General features: G+C 41.1%; 1 protein-coding gene across 1 annotated transcript in view; it reads right to left on the reverse strand.

The window, feature by feature from the left end:
• Window positions 1–3,292: 3,292 nt before the first annotated feature.
• The window catches only part of ST8SIA1 (ST8 alpha-N-acetyl-neuraminide alpha-2,8-sialyltransferase 1), a 128,994-nt gene continuing 111,725 nt past the window's right edge, over window positions 3,293–20,561 (reverse strand). Inside the window, exon 5 of the mRNA XM_075114031.1 lies at window positions 3,293–4,963. Coding sequence (XP_074970132.1) covers window positions 4,477–4,963 — 487 coding nt within the window. The 3' untranslated portion in view covers window positions 3,293–4,476. The remainder of the gene's footprint in view (window positions 4,964–20,561) is intronic.

Raw genomic sequence — 20,561 nt, forward strand, 5'->3', positions numbered from 1 at the left:
GCTGAAATAAAGAACCAAAGCACACAGCAAATAGTGAGATAGCATTCACCTCTCTCGTCATCCTCACTTCTAGATCAAAAGCTTCCTTACGCATGTTCTCCTTATTAATTACAGGCAAGGGTGAGCCAGATATTAAACCAGTCTCCATGAAGATGTACAGAGGAAGGATTTTACATAGCTACCACAGTTCAGACATTCAGTTTAAAAAAGCAGATGCTTTGCTTAGTTTCAGCTCCCATAGAGGTTCAAACTCAGCAGTGGATGTTATGATACCATTTTGATGAAGCTAACAGAAAGATCAAAGTAGTCAAGTCAACAAAACAGCCAATATTTATATCTTCTACAAAAGTTAAGCTGTAACAGAGGCTTGGACGTTGACTTTTGTAGCTGATTCACCCCAAAATTAATACCTTCATTTCAGAAAAAGTATAAAAACACAACATTCATGAATAAGAGTCCTTAGTATTACAGCAAGGTCTGTGCCAAAACCATAAATGTTTTTATTCTCATGAGCACATGCACCCCTTCTCTATGATTTTAGTTTGCTGGCTTCTCTTTTGCTTGTCTGTTTTAGAAGGAACTCCAAAGGCTTCATAATCAACAAGAAGAAGTTTTACATAATTTTGGTGCAACTTCAAAAACTGGCCTTGATTTACTCAAAAGCATATACACCCCAAAAAAAGATTATATGTAGAATGATTTCAGTACTCAATATCTTCCATGCACAGCTCTTGTGAAGGAATTTAATTTATTCTACTTCCTATGCAAAGCAATGATTCCAGCACTTCTGTACCCTGTCACCTCTATGATAAAATTAATAACTAGGAACATTAACAAATCATTTGGCCAGTCTGAACTATTTTTTATTGAAGATGAATTGCAGTAGCCTTCAACCTGGTAAAGACTTCTGCAGCTTTAGCTACACTGTCAGAAATTCAGGGACTGGCAGCAGAAATAGAGAAGCTAGAGTAGGGAATTTCACAAACAAAATAAACATTAAGATTTCATTTCAAGGAAAATTTAGCAACACAAGCAATGAGATTTGGTTAAGGACGCTGCCATCAGTGAACCGGAATCAATCAATATGCAAATACTGGATGGATATAATCACTCTGACCAAAGCTTGCCATGACTGCAAGATGCTGATTTCTCATGGTTATCACTTACGGCCTCCTGGATTTGCTGGTGCCTGCCTGTAAGCAGAAGTATGGTCCTATCCCATGGTGATACCTCCCTCCTGAAGAAGGATACAACTTCAGTCCCTCACATGCAATGCCATATTACACATCAATGATCCTATACATGGACCGCCCTGCCTCCTAGATTTAGACAGGGCAAGCCTCACACCGAGCAGCAGCATGGACGGAGCATGTTTACTTCAACATTTCTGTCAGGCAGCTGCCACTCTTACGTTCCCAGCTGCTGCTTTTTTTTTTTGTGACTGCTCTTGGCACAAAACCCTTGCAGTACTCTCCTGCGTCCCTTTTACTTGCTGGGCAAAAGGCTGATCGCTGAACGGTGTTTGCATGGACTGACAAGTCAGCCAGCTAAAACTGATTTTGCTCTCTCAAAAGGGGCATTTATTTTCATTTTTCTTCTTTCCTCAGCTGCCAGTTTTCTAGAAGTTATAGAAAATTATTTATCCTTGAAGCCTTTACTTCCCCATCAAATGTGTTTTTTGTTGTAATATGCAGTTATATTCACCATATATAAATGTGTATAGAGCCAGAATTATCAATTTCTCCAACATGAGTCAGACATCTCACACACCCGGGGTCTCTCCTACCCCCATAATTTTTTGGAGGCTATCTCCTTGCAAACGTCAGGACTGCAGACATCAGAAAGGACTCACAAGGCCATAGGCTACAGGTTCAGTCTACCTCAGTCTTACAGAGGTGGGGAGTAAAATATCTCCAGATACCCAGGGCACCAGCTGAACATGAACAGCCAGACATTATGAAACACTGCACAGAGCTTTCCTACAAAAATACCTGTTTTTCTCGTGTTACTCTAATCCGATTATTTTCCCAAGACATGGAAAAAAGGATTACCAAAGGGTTGGAGAGCCATCAGAGAGGTTCAGAACTAAAATCCCAACCATTAGTAATAAAAAAAAAAAATGACCAGCAAAGAGGTAGTTCCCCTCTACACTCTTCGTTTTCTCCCACCCCCAAGGAAATGCTGGCATCCTGCTGAAGAGCCATTTTAGCACACCACATTTCAACTGTTTTTCTCACAGATAATGTCATCTTTAAAGCGCTAAAAAGGGCAAATCTCAATGCATACAATAAAAACCATACAGGCACCTCTTCTTCTCCAAGAAAGGCAGCTCAATAAAATTCTGCCGTAACAAGCAGTGAAGAAAATATTTTACTTTCAAATCCTCCCTCACCGAGTACCCACATCATAGATAAAATGAACATAATGAAAGGGAATGAATTATCAAGTGGTGTTCCATCAGTGTGTTGACTGTACTTTTAACAAAAATATGGACAAAGATAAAATGGGTTAGAGAAGCACATTTGGATTTTATCAGAACAATCTCTAGAACACTATTTAATCTAAATCCCCACGTTACAGTTTAGCACAGCCCTGTAATCCTGTGGAACAGTGCCTACTTTATACTTGGAATATCCATATTTAGAAAGAAGATTTTATTAAGAAACATAGGTTTAGAAAGTAAAACATTAATTTTTTTCCAGTGTCCTACATAGATAGTTGAAATATTCATATTTAAAGAAGAGCTATGGATTTTGCCCTTTTTTTAAATTATATCTATATAACTTGTAGCTGGCAGTCTGCAAAGAGAGACATTGTCAACATGTGATAGGACACATCCCCCAGAATACTAGCACTTTGGAGCTAAAACAGGTAGCACAGGAAATTGTTGTTGGAAACCTAATGACAGTTTTGTTGTTTGAATACTTTGATTAGAATTTCAGTTACTAATAATGGAAGGATAAGAAAGAGAACGCTGGTCTGGATTTTGAAGTTAATGGTGATAACATCTTGCAGCTGAAATTGCACTGTGGACTGAGCTGGTGTTTTCTTCTTTTCCTACAGTGCTAAATGAAAGCAAACAAACAAAAAGATTTCTCATTTACATGGAGATAGGACCATCTGCTGCCCAAATAATAACCCAAAATAAAACAGTCCTTCAGGCGCTGCGGTGGCCGGAGCAGCGTACGTGCAATGTGCACGCTGACATAATTCACCCACTGCGTGGAGAGAGGCTGCCTTATACAAGGGCCTGACGCTTTCTTTTTTTACTTTTTTCTTGCTGGCTATGCAGTTTTAAAGTGCTCCCAAAGGCTGTTTTATTTTTCAGACTATCTTTAACCAGAGACAATCTTGCAAGAAAAGTACAAGTCTTTAAGGCTAACATTACAATCCAAGCAGAAGAGCTAGTCACACAAAGAGAAAGGATTTTTGAAGCTTCAACTCATTTTAAATGACACATTCATTTCTGCAGTTTTTCTGCTAAAAGCAAATGAAGAACCTCATTCTACATTCCACTGAACACCTCAAATCCCCTTGACAGTCAATGAACATCTGGAGTCCAAACGAATACAGAATTAATCCCCAAGGCTGGACAGCAAAACAGGTCAGGAACCATCCCTGCTACAAAAGTCCCTGCGGAAATCTTGCAGCAGGTCAGCTGAAACCAGGCTGTACTTCGCTACTGGTTTTGTAACACAAGTTTTATTTTCACACCAATTTCTCTTAGCCAGCTCTTGCCCGCAGTATAGCATTAGCACAGCTATAAGTGCAATGACCTAAACTATCCTGATAAAACCTACAGCAAGTAGGTCCACCCATACTCAGTAGCAGGGCATTCCTAGAACATTCTTCTAACCAGATTCTTAGCACCCTTCACTTTCCCAAGAGTCTTTGGAGGAATTGATGGTACTTGGCTCCCAAAGCTTTTAAGCCTTCCCTTTTCCTTCTATTGGGGGGAAAAAATAGTTAAAGGAAAAAAAAAAAGAAAGAAACAAGGAAAGTCAACAACACACACATGTTCTACACACACCCACACCCACACCCAGGAAAAAAAGAAAAAGAAAAAGGAAAGTTGTACGAGGTGCCAATCTGGAATGAAATGGATTTTTGAATAGACAGTCATATTTGGCACTGTCAGCAAAAGCTTATGGGTGGCCCTTTGTCTCTCCGAGCCTTAATGCCCTTTTTACATCATTTAAAAACGTCCCCCAGAAAGTTCAGTTGTGCTGCTTCTGACATTATTTTCACACTGCTGCTGAATGGACTCGATGGAGAGATTCACTTTCCCCCACCCCAGTTCCATAAAGCACTATACATTAACGACGTATTCCATTTGGCCTTCAAGTAGCATTTTTATGGTCCATGCAGATCCATGATTATTTTCCCTTTAAAAAGAATCAACAGAAAACATAACTCTCTGTTGGAGAGCATGGAAATTAAAAACGATTGGATCTTCCAAACCGACTCCCACAATCCTCAGGCAGAAGACTGGATTAAAGGGTCCTCACATGGTTCTAGCTGCATTCTCAGTACACCACTTTTATGAAGAAACCAGAGCTGTAGAAACTCCTCCGGCATGGCATGGAATCCAGAATCGGGCAAGACATTGTCATAGTAATGATGGCTAATAAACTTCCCGTGCAGGTCCACCGAGAATGGCCAGAATCCATAAATTGTTACTTCCTCACACAGACCAAGGGCGGCACTGACTAGGAAAAGTCCTGTGGAAAGCCGTTTGGCATGGATACCTTTGCTCTTCCAGAACTTGCCAATGTCACGCAGGAAATTGGGGTTGGCGAAAAGGACCGCCTGCTTGGCACCAAAGTCCTCCAGGGTGTAATAGACACGTAAGGAGGGTCCTGTCCCTGTCTTCATCGAGAAGGCTGGCATGTAGATGTAACTGTGGTTATACACCTTCACACTGTCCACAAATGCTTTTCGAGACCACAGCAGATTCTGGAACCTGTAAAACAACAGAGAAAAACAAGTGGCTCACACATAGCTTTTCCCAGTTATTTCAAAACCCAAAGCAGTGAATTCTTTAAGATAAGTGGCACAGAAATTTAGCAATAGGCTCCAAACAATATTCAGAGTTGGTGTTTAAGATGACATGATTTACACACCGAGTAGGTTTAAAAGCAGCTGGCGTTTGTAGCACGCAAGTTGAAGGAGAGACTTATTGGCAGCTATGAGGAGGGCAATGTGTATGTACAGATTATTTCTCTAATTTGATAGTCTTCTCATCACTTGATATAAAAACTACATCAGGTTACAATTTGTTAAATTGCCCATAGCTGTTTGCTGATGTCTATTTTATCCCTGATGTTAGACTTACATACTAGTCCAAACCCAGTATCCTATCAAGACTATAACCTTTCCTGACCATATGCTTCCGGATATGCCAAGAGGAATGAGACATCTGGCAGGAAATCCGAGGCCATTCATACACACGAAAACCTGGACTGATGTTTGACCCGTCCTGACATCTGACACTAAACAAATCACATCTCAGTAATATTAAAGTACCCCAAATATCTACTATTGGATGTAACTGATACGGCGGTCAGCCAGAATCATGGATAAAATCTAATACCTAAACCACAAACCTGCTAACTAATAGGAACACTTGCTGCCCTGGGGTGTTGACTGCATCGGAGGGTACCTTTGCATGAGAAAGTCACTATGATTTATTCTCAATAATCTGCTTGCTTTCTAGAGTCTAGAGCACCAGTAAGTCCTCCCTGCCTTTACCACATGACAGTATCAATAGACTTCAGCATGCAGGCAAAGTTTACTACATTAAAAGTCACTTCTGCACAAGCCTCACATGTACTCCTTTCATTTCAGCTGGGTCGCTCTCCTGCATGTGATCCTTAATTTTTTTTCTCAGCTCCCAAGTGCTCATCTTGCCCTTGTTGCTGCCTCCACTCTCTGAGTTTCCTGCAGCTAAGGTAAATGTGTCATGACTGAATTCATAGTCATGCAGCAGAGGAGTCAGAAAAAAAACTTGAGACAGCAGCACTGGGTTTTTTTCCTTTCTCTGGTGCAGGAAAAGGCAGGTGTAATTTTTTTATAGGGTTATGAAGACGTCAACTTTGTGTATAGATCTCTTTGAAACAACAGCAGGAATCACACACACAGCAAGACACACAGGTTTATGTAAGATGCCAGATGACCTCAAGAAGCACTAGATAAAAAATTTCATCTGAAACAATTGCCAACAGAAAATACAGCTTTAAGAACACTGAAATGTGTCATGAACATCTGTCAGGTTTTTTGAAGCATTGCTTTGGCAGAAAACAAAGTTGAAAGGCTTTGTTGACGTTTTCAACAAGCAATATTTGGTCTCCTGATTCGCTACAAGTTTCTTTCAAAATTTCCTCCAAGTGGGATTAGAATAAAGCTGTTTTGAAGCAAACTCCCTGAAATCTGCCTGGGTCTTCATTACTGTTTTGTTCTGCAGATCTGCTCCTACTGCATGGTGCTATTTGCTAGTGTAGACAAAGCCATTGTCTTCCAAGGAAGAAATCAATTCAACCTGAACATACAAAACAAAACAATAAAAATAATTACATAAATTATTGCATTTGGCATTCTTTTCTGTAGAAATAGCCAAGACACAGCTGAATATAGAAGGCCAGCCAAGACCAAGGTGCCCTGGCAGAAATCCATTGCCTGGCTGTATCTTCTCATATGGGCCCTCTCATTCCATTACTAAGTGTTCGCACTCTATAACCAAGTGTTCCCCAAAACAGGCTTTACCATCTTCTCCTCCTAAGGAGCAGCAAGACAGCCTGTCAGATTACCAGATACAGGAGTTGGGTCCATCCTATCAAAATTGTTCTATTTCCATCAGGACACAGTCAGTGAGGGTAAAAAAAAAAACCCTAGCTTAATACTTTCAATATTCACCTAGGTGTTCAGAGCCTCAGTATCCAAACCCTGTTCTAATAACCCTAATTGCTTATAAAAGGTAGAATAAGGCCAGCAGCAGGCTTTTGGATTATCCCTCTCCCCATAACTTGGGACACCCACTGAGAGGTGGGAGATGCAGGTTCAAACTTCCTTTTGCAGTAAGGGGAACTTGAGCCTACAGCTTGATGTGATGGGGTCCCTACACCTTTGCTGAGGAGAAGGCAGAAACAGGCCTTCTGTCACTCCTGGAAGGTGGTGTAACCATGTCCTTTCCCACTCACTGCTAGTTAACAACTTTCACTTCAAATGGCAAATAGATGTGGTTATTCTAAAACTGCATTTTTCAGCAAATTTACCATTCACAAAAGCACTGTGCAGCTCTAAGACGAATACATTCAAATTGCTCAGATACAGTCACAGAAGGCCAGGGATTGTCCCTGAATATGCATTTGCTATCATTGCCACAACATGTTTACACTTCTAGATGAATCTCCCCAAAAGTAATGAGAAGAGAACAGCACTGCCATGAGAGGGGTGCATGAGAGGGACTTCACACAGAAGGGACAGTATAGCGTCATACTACTGGAAACTGTCCTTCAGGAACATCATCACCTCCTGGAAGCCCGTGCCTCATTCAAACGATCTGGATTGCAGTGTTAGTAGGCAACATGCCCAGTTCAACAGATGGACATTATACAGGTGGCCAGGAGCCCATGTAGAAGCATAAAACATGCTGATTATGGCTGGTCTGATGGCCTAACACAGCCAAAAAGCTGCTGCCCATCTTGCGCTCCTCATGAGGGGAGATATTAGAAGCAAATGAAATTTTCTGTTCCCCATTTGTGAAAATAAGGGCCCTGTCCAGCTTTCTGACGTTTCACAGAATGGTTAGAGGCTGAGAAATCTGGGGACAAACGCTGTGCACCAGCAAGTTTCTAGAAATGGTAATGGAAGCTCAAGTGTATTTTCTTTTAGCTCCCAATCCAGAAAAGGAGAACTGCAGACAGCCCCGTTCCAGTGGTGGCTTTGGGGGTACCACACCACTTCCATCCCAGCAGACAGTGAGGTGGCTATTCCTCTGCAGCTGACCAGCTCCGTAGCGCACGTGTGAGCACGACAACATGATTCCTCCCTGCTTGCCTTGGCATGGACGCCACCAGCCTGGTGCAGTCCTTGCATCTAGATGGGCAGAAACACCTTTCCTCATGCTGATCCTTGCTTGACCTTCTTTGAATGAGAAGCCTGTGGTTCCTAGTCAGAGCTCGCCTCTACCTGGCATGCTTTGAACACTTGGTACTTGCAGTGGCACAGCCCAGAAGCTGTGCAGCTCCTCCCCATTCACAGAGCTTCAGAAGAAACCCATCAAATGATCCAGCCCCTCATGCAAGAGTGCACCTTGGGTGACGTTATCTCCCCAGCTCAGCTCTGAGCAAGAAACAGATGAATGGCTTTCAGGGTCACCCTCTGACCTTCTGCAGTCAAGCTCACACAAATGCATGGTGGGTTGCCAGCATTTAGATAAAACTGGAGCCGGAATCTCCCGAGCCCTGAGCAGCACCTGAAGACTATAAGAGTTCCTCAGTAATCTGCAGTAATGCATCCCAGAAGCTTGATGGCAGCCCAAGGAGAGGTGCCGATGGCTGTGAATGCAGCTGAAAGCAGATCACAGCATGTTCAGCCCAGGCACTTTACTTCCACTGCACTCGTTGATGGACAGCGAGGAAACAAAATCATCAGCAACACATTTTTGCTGTCAGGTCCATATGATAGATCAACCTAAAAAGCACATCTCAACATGCATGTGTAGGCACAGCTCCACAGATATCAGAGAAATAATTTCCTTGATACCAGCTGTAAAGTTCCCTCAAATGCTATGCTCTACTTTTCCAGGGAGAACGACACATCCAAGAGAAAACTGCCACAGTACATTGCCATGACAGTACAATCAAAGACTTAAGAGCATTAAGTGTTTTGGGTTTTGTTGTTAATCTGTTTTTAAATGTTCTTATTGATGTTCTTTAGCAGATATTCAGGGACAGGACTGCTCTCTGATACTAAGGAATGACTTCCACTAACCACTAAGAATTTGCTGCAGTGACATTGAGCTAACCCACTTGCAGATAATAATGGCAGCATTTTCTTGCATTTTGGTTTCCTTTTGATCTCCCCAGAGAGCCCCTATCTCCGGCCTATGATGATAACCCAGTCACTTACTGTGTTGGCATCTGCAAAGTCACAAGTTCAGCATTCTGGATTAATCACAGGTTGACTTACTGGTGGGGGGGAGGGGCAGGGAATAAGATCGAGGATGAGAGCAAACAGCTAGGGTACCAAAGAAATAGTGTATTATTTTAAAACTAAGACAAGTAGACTCAAGAGAATAGAGCAGAAGGCGTATAACAACTTATGTATTTGTCCCTATGGCAAAGGATAACCTTACAGAAATTATTTAGATAACTTGATGTCAGCATTAGCCAAGAATGATTTAGCAATTTGCTGCAGCTGTTGGAATATGCTTACAGCTGAGGTCACAGTAAGTCAGCTTGCAACTACACATTCAAACCTCCACTGCAGTGACAGAGGTTTACTACACTCATTTCTCAGAGTGCTTTTATGTTTTCAAATAGTGATGCCCTCCTTAATGCCCTATACTCCCATTCATATCAGGCACTTCTCAACTACCTGCCCCTTCGGGGCTTGTATAGCCAATCTTACTAAAACACAGACTGAGTTTGAATTAACAGCATACTAGTTTCCATCCACTCATTATCCGCAAAGGCACTTTTGGCAGGTATTAGGTGCAAGTTAGACTATTCTACTTGTCCACACAGGGAGCCAGAAAAGAACACTTAAAGTACTGTAAATTGACCCACTTTCTTGTTTTATCCCAACTTCCCCAACTACACAAGCCATTGTTTACTTAGCCTAAAGACGAGTTACCTGACTTAAGATTCAATTATAATCTGTTAAAGTCAATGGCAAAACCAACTCTGATCTCACTGGAAATATGCTTGGAGCCCTAGGCAAAAAAAAAAAAAAAATTAATGAGGCCTGCAATGCACTTCAGAGTGATTAGAAAAGGTATGGAGTAACTTAAGCAATCATAAGGGCTGATCATTACACCACTAATATTACAGATGCCAAACATCCTCCATCAACGCAGGAGGCTTTTATTCCTGTGGTAGTTCCCAGTGCTTTGTCTAATCTCATGTCAAACAGCTTCAGCCCAAGGGATTCTCCCCTGTTCTCACTCTGGGCCCCTCCACAGGCACCACAGTCACCCAGTCAGGAGCTTGTGGCACAGATGGGGTGATGCTATTGCCATCTTTTCCTTTCCCTTTGCTCTCCTCTTCCCACCTGACTGACCTTTATGGACCCAAAGACAGAAAACCTTCCAATCAGACTCTCAGCAGAGATGCTTGCTCCTCTCAGGATATGACTGTCTCCGAAACTCACTTCAGCACGTACCTTAGGCACAGCCTGCAGCCTGCTGAGACCCCACGCTGCCTCCTCTTTCTTACGGACAGAGGCTTCCAAGCTGGAAGAACCTGTGCTTTCCTCTCATCTCTGGTCCCAAACATTAAAGACAAAAAAATTAGCCCGATTCACCTTTTTATATACATTTTTCAATACCTTTTTCCAGGTCAGGGATTCTGGTCACTCCCACCATCAGCTCCAAAGACCAAAAGCAAGGAAACACACTCTTTCCACAGTGGCTACAGAATACATCTTTCTCCACCAGCCTGTTTCTTAATGACATGCTGTCCTTGGCACATGACCTTCAGAATAATCTGATGTACTCAGAAAGTCCAGTTAGACATTGCAGAGGCAGGCTCTAATCCCCATGAAGAGGCAGGCTCCCCTTCTGACTGAATTCAGTATTAATTGGGGTTTTTTTTAAACCTCCACCCATTACTGCTCTTATGCTGTCACCCTGGGAATACTATATATAGAGCCAAGGGAAAGCTGACTCTGTTTTTCAGTGGAACACAGAGCTATCCTACACACCAAAGCAATGAAACCTTAAAATCAGTGTTCACTGGTATTTTGGGACTGCGTGTGATCCTTATTCTGCCAACTCAAATTAGAACGTGCTTTTAATAGCTACACTTTCCAAAACCAGCAGAGCTAAACATCAATCCTTTCTGTTATCTGAAGCTTGAATCTTAACTTTCAGAAGATGAGCTGTTCATCTTAGTCTGACTCTTCGAAGTTTGTGGCTGCTAAAGTCACACACAAGTGGAAATAATATAAAAGGACAGCCAGAACAGCATTGCTGTAAACTACTTGTATTGTCAAAATGAAATTGCTTCCTGGTATTTCTACATCTCCTGAATACTTCACAGCTCTTACAGCTGAAAGTCTGGAGGATGAGAAAATAGAGAACCAGTGAAATCAGCTAGGAAAAAAAGTTACAGAACTAAGCCTGGTATCTTTAGCATTTAATTTCACTGGACTGCGTGCCAGAGTGAGCGCGTGAGAAGAAATGTAACCAGATCACACGTTTTCTCAGGTTTTAATGGGAAAAAGAACAGCGACAAAGCCCAGATACAGTCTTCAGGAGATTTACTTTTGATTAATGTGGGTTCCCTAAGACAGTCTGCTGTGTCCTTGGGACAGCAACCAAAGAGGAACAGAACAGTACAGTATCTCCTGCATGTCTAGGTCTTTTACCCAACTAGTGTCCAGACACAGGCCTCTCTAGATCACCACCTGCAATAGCACTGCAGCAAACTAAGCTAATAACATTATGCTTTCCTGTCTGTTCGTGCTGGCCTTATATGCTTAGTAACCCAAATATAAAACATACCGAATGATTACAGCCGTGAAAGGCCTATTCATAGCTGAGAACACTTTTGCTAAGTCTTTTGAAATTCTCTTTAACATCATGACATCCTTTGCATATTAATAATTTGCAACGTCAGTGAAGCTGAAATTCAACTCTATCCTCTCTTCAACCTCTTAGAGCTCTTTCCGAAGACAAGCGGATAGAGAGAGAAGGCAATGTTTGAATTCAATGTCGTTTCTTTTTAAAGATGCTCTGTGCTACAAAAAGTGTTGACTGAAGAGAAGTTATTTAAAACAGTAGATGCTTTGACAGGCATTATGGCAACAACTGTAACTAGGATAGACTCTTCTTTAAGTATATGAGCACCTTTTTTAAACTATAGTACATGTATCACTAGTGATCTCTGAGATCATGCCACGTGGCCTGCAGCTGGAGTGCAGATCCATGTTAAGCAACAGTGTCAACTAAAAGCTCGATAATAAAAACAGTTGTTCAGAGCCCACAGTAATATGGGGTGAATCTACAATATTTTAAATGGGGCAAAATCAATTCACACAACTCTAAAATATGCAGAAGATGATCTCTGTATTTCCTCTATTACCTGCTCCCTCTGGGCAACCTCACTTGTTTTGCATCCCTAGGGCAACGAGCATTGCAACGGAGCAATGAACTAGTGGCCACCTGAGTATAAGCAGAAGAGGCGATGAATTGCTCTGGAGCAGTTCGATTAGCAGAAGCCAAACATGAGGCTAAAAAGATAAAAAAAAGAGAGAAACAAACAGCAGCTCAACAGACAAGGAAGTCCCTTCCAGTCCTTGGCACAAGAGCTCATGCCATTAGCAAAATCCCTGGAAATGAGCCAGGAGAATTCAAGCCAGCCCAAGGACTGCAGCTATAGACTTCGAACTCACTACCTTCAGTGAGCTTTCAAGATGTCCCTTCTGAAGAAAAAGACTTCACTTTCATCTAATATCAATTTATAGCAATACTTCTCAGCAATTCTGAGAATTGGTGCTGTTCCATTATGCCTAGAGGGATTAATAGATGTTTCTCAAGGCTTCCAACAATGCTTGAGATGTGTCGATTTGCTGCACGCTAGATCTTTGAAAGAGCCCACCCTTCACTCTGCAACTCATATGTGGACATTTAGGGAAAAGTAAGAACATGACCAGTATATTTTAAACTGCACATCCAAGTGTTTTCAGCTCAGATTTCCTGATGCTGGTGTAGTTTGTCAATGCAGTAACCACAGTGAACCCTACTTCCAAATATTTTGCCTAATCTCTTATTCTCCACATCTTTCTAATCAATTATTTTACCAATACCTTCCCTCTTACATCATGATTGCCTTGAACCCTTTGTCAAAAGCCTTTTAAAAATTCAAACGGACTTTATCTGCTCGATATAGATTACCCTTATCCACATGCATCTACTCAAAGAACTCCAAAAGTTTTACAAAGTAACTTTTCCTCTGGACTCAGCAGTTCTGACTCTTCACAAGAGGACATACATTTATCCAGGTCTTCACTAATACTATCTCATAATACAATCTCTACCAATTCAGCTGGTAGAGATGTCAGGCTTACAGATCTACTTGAACTATTTTTAATTTGAGCTATTTTTAAACACTGATCCCATTTTTAACACCTTCCAGTCTTCAAGTACCAAAGCAGTTTCAAGTGAGGAAGTACTCACTACTGTTCTTCAGCACTCATGAATGAGTCCACTCCTGCCAATAGATTCACATCTATTCTGTATCTATACCATAAATTCTCTAATAATTACCTCAGTTTCAGCCTGCTTAGTCTCCCCATGGGCACAGGGAATGTCCTCAATTTCTTCCACAGTGAACACAGATGCAAATAATTCATACAGCCTCCTTGTGACTGAGCTCTTCTTTTATACCTGGTTATCAATTGACCATACACACATGGTAGGTGGGGGGTGGGTATTTTTTGCTCTTTTTTGGCTTGTGCTGTTGCTGGAAGGAGGACGTAGCATTAGGTTTTCATTCCTCTAGTTAGTTCTTTCTGGAAAAAATTTCTGCCTGCCGCATAGATAAAATATTTAATCAGCCAGAGTTTATAATTAATTCTGTTTCCTTTGGAAACAACTTCAGCTTTCGGTAGGATGCTTATCTGTTTCCATTAATCTCCCTTTTCTTTGCCCTTTAGCGATGTCAACTTCCTTTAACCTTTTCTTAAGGCTTGATAGATGGTCCTAGCACTGTGCTTCCAGTATGGTACCCTTAGGAGAGTCCAATATTTTGAGTAGATCATCCAGATATATTTTCCAAGATGTATCGTGTTTAATTCTGAGAATGCCATTTGAACTTCTTTTCGACATGATTAAACTGCCAAGGTTTCTCCTCAACTGTTAGTACAGCCTGCATTCAACTGAAATTGCTATTGCTAGAACACCCTCGACCAAAAAAAAAAATCAAAGTACGGATACCTGAAACATGCCGGAGCTTTTGCTAATCTCTTCAACTGTTTTGACACCTGTGAAAGTGCTAGAGTTCCTTCCTTTTTTCTCCTCATTAAACTCATTCAAAGGAGATACAGTGTAAAGGAAGTAAAAAACAAACTTCTTTTAAGGTAGCAGGAAATAAATGCTATTTTCTAGGACAAAGTCATACTTTTGAAAGGGAGGGCATGTCACTGAGTACTTGACAGACCTCTATGCACTGGCTGAGGAAAGTGGAGCAAAACATTTAATTCCCTATTTGTCTGATTTTCCAAATGCCAGCCAAGGTCAGTGACATTGATACCATATTATATAGGAGCAGCTTTGTAACTGTAGTTGGTGTTCTTCCCGTATCACACATCTAGAGGTGCTATGCATCTTGTTTTATATAATACACCATGACTCGGATGTGGTGCCACCTTCTCACATTTAGAAATACCAGGCAAGAAAACCTTTCTCTCTTTTGCTCCCTGTCTTGGGGAACAGTCAGTAACAACGAATTGTCAAAACTGGATGGAGCTTGACTCCAGAAGACAACATAGGCAGAATATTCACCTGGGCAATGCAATCTCAGATATCAGCAATGAGTGAAGAAGGGTCTTTCAATCCCTCTTGTTAAAGCTAATTTTACTGGACACACAATACTCATTAAATCAGAAAGAAAGACAAGAGGGTGACCATCTAAACTGGTGGTGGATCACCCAGCCTTCAGGTCTTCCCTGTTCAGTCACACAAACTGGATCAATATCAGCAGAGGATGCTGACAGCACCAGCCTAGCATGCCCCTTTGCTAATGTTTAGGACTGCCTCCTACTTAATGAGGGATAGAGGTTTCAGTCCCCTCACACAGAAAAAGGAACTGAATTTGGGCCTACCACAGCTTCAGTGTCTGAGGTGACTACTTGCCTCTCATAAAATATGGCATCTGCCTTGGCCAGTTTTCTGAACCAAGCTCTATGTTGTTCAGCTGAAACTACTCAGCCTGGTTTTGTAAATTGCTTGGGGGTAACTTAAACCGTATTATCTGTAAGTTTTAGTCAGCAAAAAAAAATACATCCAGCCTTAGCTTAATTTCTTTTTATTTGACTCAGGTCTTTGTACCAATTCCCTTCATGAAGATGTCAAAACATTACTGCAACAGGAGTTAGACTGAGGGCACCTGAGGTTATGGAGGAGATGGTAAGCACCTTACCAACAAGTGCTATATGTGAAACTATGGTCAAACTATAAACTGAGTTTGTACTCCTTTGAGCTACCTTTTCTCTCTGAAACCCATCTGTAAAAGCAGATGTTCACATCCAAATGATTAAGGAAAGCAAGTTGCCATCTTCTACAGAATCAAGATTTCTTTCAGATTCAGGCAGCACAAAAAATACACTCCGTTTCTTTAATGCTTAGAGTAATTAATACTGAATTACGGCAGAAATTCTATCAAAGGACTTCTGACAATCACATTAATACTAAATAACTTCCACATGCTTTATGCGATTACAATAAACACCAAAGATATGAACACAGATTAAGCCATTATTTTAAAGTATTACTGAATAATCAAACAGGAACAAAAGCTACCACTAGTGGCTTGTCTCCCTGAAGCACCAGGAACACATTACCCAAAAAAACTTTAGATTTGGACCCAACAACCAGGTAAAGGTTATTTCGGAATGAGGAGGAAGGTAAGTTCTGGGGTCTACAGCACCACTCAGAAAGAGGAAAACAGAATACCTTAAGGCCATCCATTTGATAAGGCCAAGGTATTTTTCAGATAAGGCCAAATTGCAGGTTTGAAAGTAGCTGTAAATGTCAAGTCTGTCAGCAGCTCTGAAGAACCTGAGGTTGGCCATGAATCACACAGGACAAATAACAGCCACAGCCATAAACTCCCCCTTGAGGAAATGGTTACACTCCCAGAAGGTTTCCAAATACCAGGAGGTTCATTCAGTGATCAGTTGCTTTGGCCGATAGACCTTTATGTCCCTAGCAGCTCAGTATACATATTCCCAAAGCAGCTAATCAAACAGTACAAGTGGTGAAATTCAGCCTCTTGTTTTACAGACAGGGGCCAGAATATTTTGTACAGTGATGTGCAACACTCAGGAGCTATTGCTGAGGTTTTAATCCAGAGGCTTTATCCAGATAATGATCTGGAAAACAAATACAATTTTTAACGAGCAAGGTATTTTTATCCGAATTTGCCTCGAGGCCAAAATTTCCCTTCCCTAATCTGCTACTTTAGTAAGCCACAGTGCATAGTGCTGCTTTGCTTTTCCAAGCTAGATTCAGGACCCTTATGTGCTCCAGCAAATCTAGCACTTTGCTTATAATACCAAGTCCTCTTCAGACTGGTCCTGCTTGTTACAAAAATCAGACCATTTCTTCTACCTCCCCCAACATCTGCATTTTTTATGTTAAAAAGAACAACCTAAGGAATCTTGCATTTTAAAAGATTCCACTGTTTTGAATATACCTTGAAATGCAGTAGCAGTATGATCATTAAGCTGCTGTCTTGATGCTTTAAATTGACACAATTCCCTGATATCAACAGATTTACACTAGCTTTCATCAAATGAGTATATAGGCCAGTCTTTATGATACCATATGCCAGATATTCAAAGTTTCAGAAACCACCAGTACCCTGCATTATTCAAGAAGCACACTGTGAACATACAACTAAAGACAATGATATTATCTGGATGCACAAGGCTATGGAGATGATTCATTCAGCATAATCATTTGCATTTCTGAACCTTGGATGTTTAATGTACCAGGAGAAATGAGGGATGGCAGCAACTGTGCTGGAGCATGAAGTGAGAAAAAAACCTAAGACAGCACACTGCGCCAACACTCTGGCAGAAAAGTCCCGTGTGTTCTGTTCCAGCAGCCGTACCTAGTTCCATTTCCAGCCTAATGGACCTAGACGCGTGGAATCAAAAGCATAAACAATTTGCACGAGGGCATACCAGTGTGCCTAATGAATTTCCTTTCAGAAAGTGAGTCAGCAAAAATAGTTCAGCCAATACATGCCAACTAGTTCTCTGGTTTATTTTTCTCAACGCCAGTCCCAAATGCAGTCCCAAACGCTGGAGTACTCAGTACGCACAGGGCAGATGCATGACCCAGTTCAGCTACTGTATACCAATCACCAGGTCTCTTGGGACAGCCCAGCAGCGGTGCCTCTTTCAGCACAAACTAACTTCAATTGTTTGTGAACAACTCCTTTGTATGTAGTGATATGTACAGATTTCCCCAACAGAGAGGGAAACAAAGACACAAGTACAAAGGACCAGAAGAATCACCTGGGTTTACAGTAGCTGGGTCAAGGACCCACTGCAGGCGTTCTGGCAGAGCTGAGATGCCAGAAGGGAACCCAAGGAGGAATGGAGAAGAGGCAGAGCAAAGAGCTTGTTGGAAATCCTGCACTGTAAGAGATGCTGATTTCAGAAGGCTCTTTAGGAACTTCCAGCAGCCCTGAATTGCTTCCTAATGTACTGCAATGAACATAAACCCTGTAATAAAGAATCAAAGGCTACAACTGTCAGATGTTAAAAAAAAAAAAGCAGAAGAAATCATGGACATTGCCAGTGTCCTCTCACCTCTAAAGTGTGATGATATTTGCTATAAAAAAAGCTCACAGATGATCTTAAAAAGCCATCTGTGGCTTGTACTGCAAAATCTATGAGCAGATCCACAGTTCACACCAGTGACATGGAAAAAAACCTTCTTGCTCAGCCCAGATGCAGAGATCAGTTTTCTTCCACGCTTTCTTTAAACTATTTTCCCTTTCCAGCTCAGGATACCGAAGCTCCAGCTCTCAAACCCCACCCAACTCAGTTCCAAACTCAGCAGACTCAGTTTGTAAGACTGGATGGTTCAGACCTGCACAAACTGAGACATTTAAAGTCAAATGTACTGGCAACTGAGTGCAGCCATACTATCTTCCCTGCCTGAGTCGTGTTCTAAAAATTCTCCTACCCGAGCAAACACCAAGAGCTTGTGCAAGTATCCATTTTCAGGACGACAGTTTTGTACAGCCATACCTTTTAGCAGCGTGGTGACTTGCAGCAGCAAAGTGTTCAGGGCTTTGCTTTTAATTCTCTTGTAAGATCCTAGACTGACTTGTACCGACATCACTAAGCCCCACCTTGGTTGTTCCTGGCTACTAAAGCTACATAGCCTGAAGACAGGTCTGCTGGCTGCCTGACGGGCTTACTGAACTGGGCAGTGCTTTGCTTTCCTGACAGGTTCACATCTGAAACTGGGAGTGAACTTCATGCTCCAGACATTGCCCACAGGAAAAAAAGTACAGGGCAAGGCTACCCAAAGGCTGGGGAAAGGGCAGAGCACTGGACTCGCTCAGGCTGTACCAAGCTGTTATCTCAGGGAGGAAGGACCCTAGGAAGGACAGTAAGTGCCTCCTCTTGAAGGATCACAGTACTGCATCACCCACTGTAGCAGGAGGGGACAGAGTATTGTATAAATACCCTTTACAGGGCAATCTGTGCACTGTCAACAGTTTTTTACTTTATTTTCACATTTATGCTGAGTATGGTGCTATATGCTTTCACATGCTTTCAACTTCCATATGTGTACGATCTCCCACTTAAAATATCATGCTTGTCATCTTCCCAAATTCCATTTCCTTTGGGAAAGTTCCTTCAAGATTCAAGTAGCCATCTTCTGATTTGCTGCCCTGAATCATGAAAAGCCTTCAAGTTTCTTCCACGACAACATTCTGAAACTTCACAGCATATTTTCTGATATAAATGTGACAGATTAGCAGCCCATACCCTCCACGTAGAAACCTCATTAAAAAAAAAAAAAAAAGGCTTTGTCATATTTGAAAGCCAGGGATGATAAAGAATAAAATTCTAGGATCACAATACTCAAACTCAAAATTTATGAAGTTATGTTACCAGTTTTGTACTTCTAAATATACAGCAATATTTTAAATAAAGCTCCCGGATAACATAAAAAATTTAATTTGTATATGAAAGCTCCTTATTTACATTTCTTTAACTTCAGCCTTGAGTATTTATTCACAGCTAAACCATGACATACCAAGAAATCTAGTACATAAGAATAATTTATTACAACTGTAATGGAAGGTTACTTTTAAGCATCTGCACTGCTGTTTGTGTGGTCAATGGAAGATTATTGGCTGTTGTTAGTAAAATACATATTAGCTAAGAAATCAGTTAAAGCTGAAGAGATAATTTTACTAAGGGTTTTTCAGCTAGTACACTAGGAAAATTCTCCCTGTGACCCACGTGCCAGGAGTTGTCTACGCAAGGAAATAAAAAGTGTTCAATCTGTTTTTCCATCTCCCTCTAGTCTCACAGTCGCTTAAAACTATTAGTTTTCCATTGCTACTGAAATAAGACACATAGATTAAAATTCTACTTTTAATTCATTCTGGTGAAATTTTTCTTCAATGAGAAGCACATTATTCTCTGCCTTGTTAAATTGAACTACACATACAGACAGCTTGATTTTCTCCATCCTGCTTTATCTTTCAGAAGACCATTTGGTTCTATCTCAGTGCAATGACAGCTTTTGGCAGGTTTCCGTTTCCTCTTCCAACAAACCAGCTATTGTGGAAAAATGATGAAATCAAGATGAAAAACTCCAGCAGATCAGCTTTAACCTACTAAAGTGCTCCATGTATCCTGAAAATCACTGTGCTTTCACTGTTTACTCTTTCAAATCAGAAATCAAAAAAGAATCACTGCTAGAGAAAAAAGAAAGAGAGGAGGCAGGGAGTAGAAATTAAGTGTTAGGGTGGCACATCTCTCATTTAACTAATTCCATAGAAGTTCTTGCCTGTAATGCGTTCCAGACCAGATGGCAGAAAAGTACCGTGAAAAACTGATTAAAACAAACTTCCTCAAAAAGAGAGTGATCAAACTTAGTTCGAAAGCAGTTTGTGCCATTTGCTACGTTACCCAAATGAAAAAGACAGAACTATTCTGAATCATTCAGCTTTTCCCCAAAAGCTACATACGGTAGAGAAACTCAGTTTTATATTTGAATGTGTCTAACTTAGCTGGGAAGATTCATGTGGGAAGGAATATTATTCCTTTCCTTTTACAGACAAGCGCATTTGCTGGAATAAAATGTAAAGACAAAAATCCACAGAGAATTTATTGACATAAAAGTTTTACCAAAAAAGCATGTACAGAAATAATAATTCATTATTTTTGTCAAGTATAGCTACTCTAAGAAAAAGTAACCTTTTAACTGCTTTTTCTTCCTGTTATTTTTGAGAAGCCAAGAAAGAGAAGGGAGTAAGTTGACTTTTCTTACGTCTTACACATCATCGGCTCAGTTTCTTAGTAAGGATTGCGCCCACCTCCCATTTTGGCTGTTTCTGGGCAATGGATCTGAGCTCAGC

The sequence above is a fragment of the Phalacrocorax aristotelis genome, chromosome 1 (assembly GCF_949628215.1).
Source record: "Phalacrocorax aristotelis chromosome 1, bGulAri2.1, whole genome shotgun sequence".
Lineage (NCBI taxonomy): Eukaryota > Metazoa > Chordata > Aves > Suliformes > Phalacrocoracidae > Phalacrocorax > Phalacrocorax aristotelis.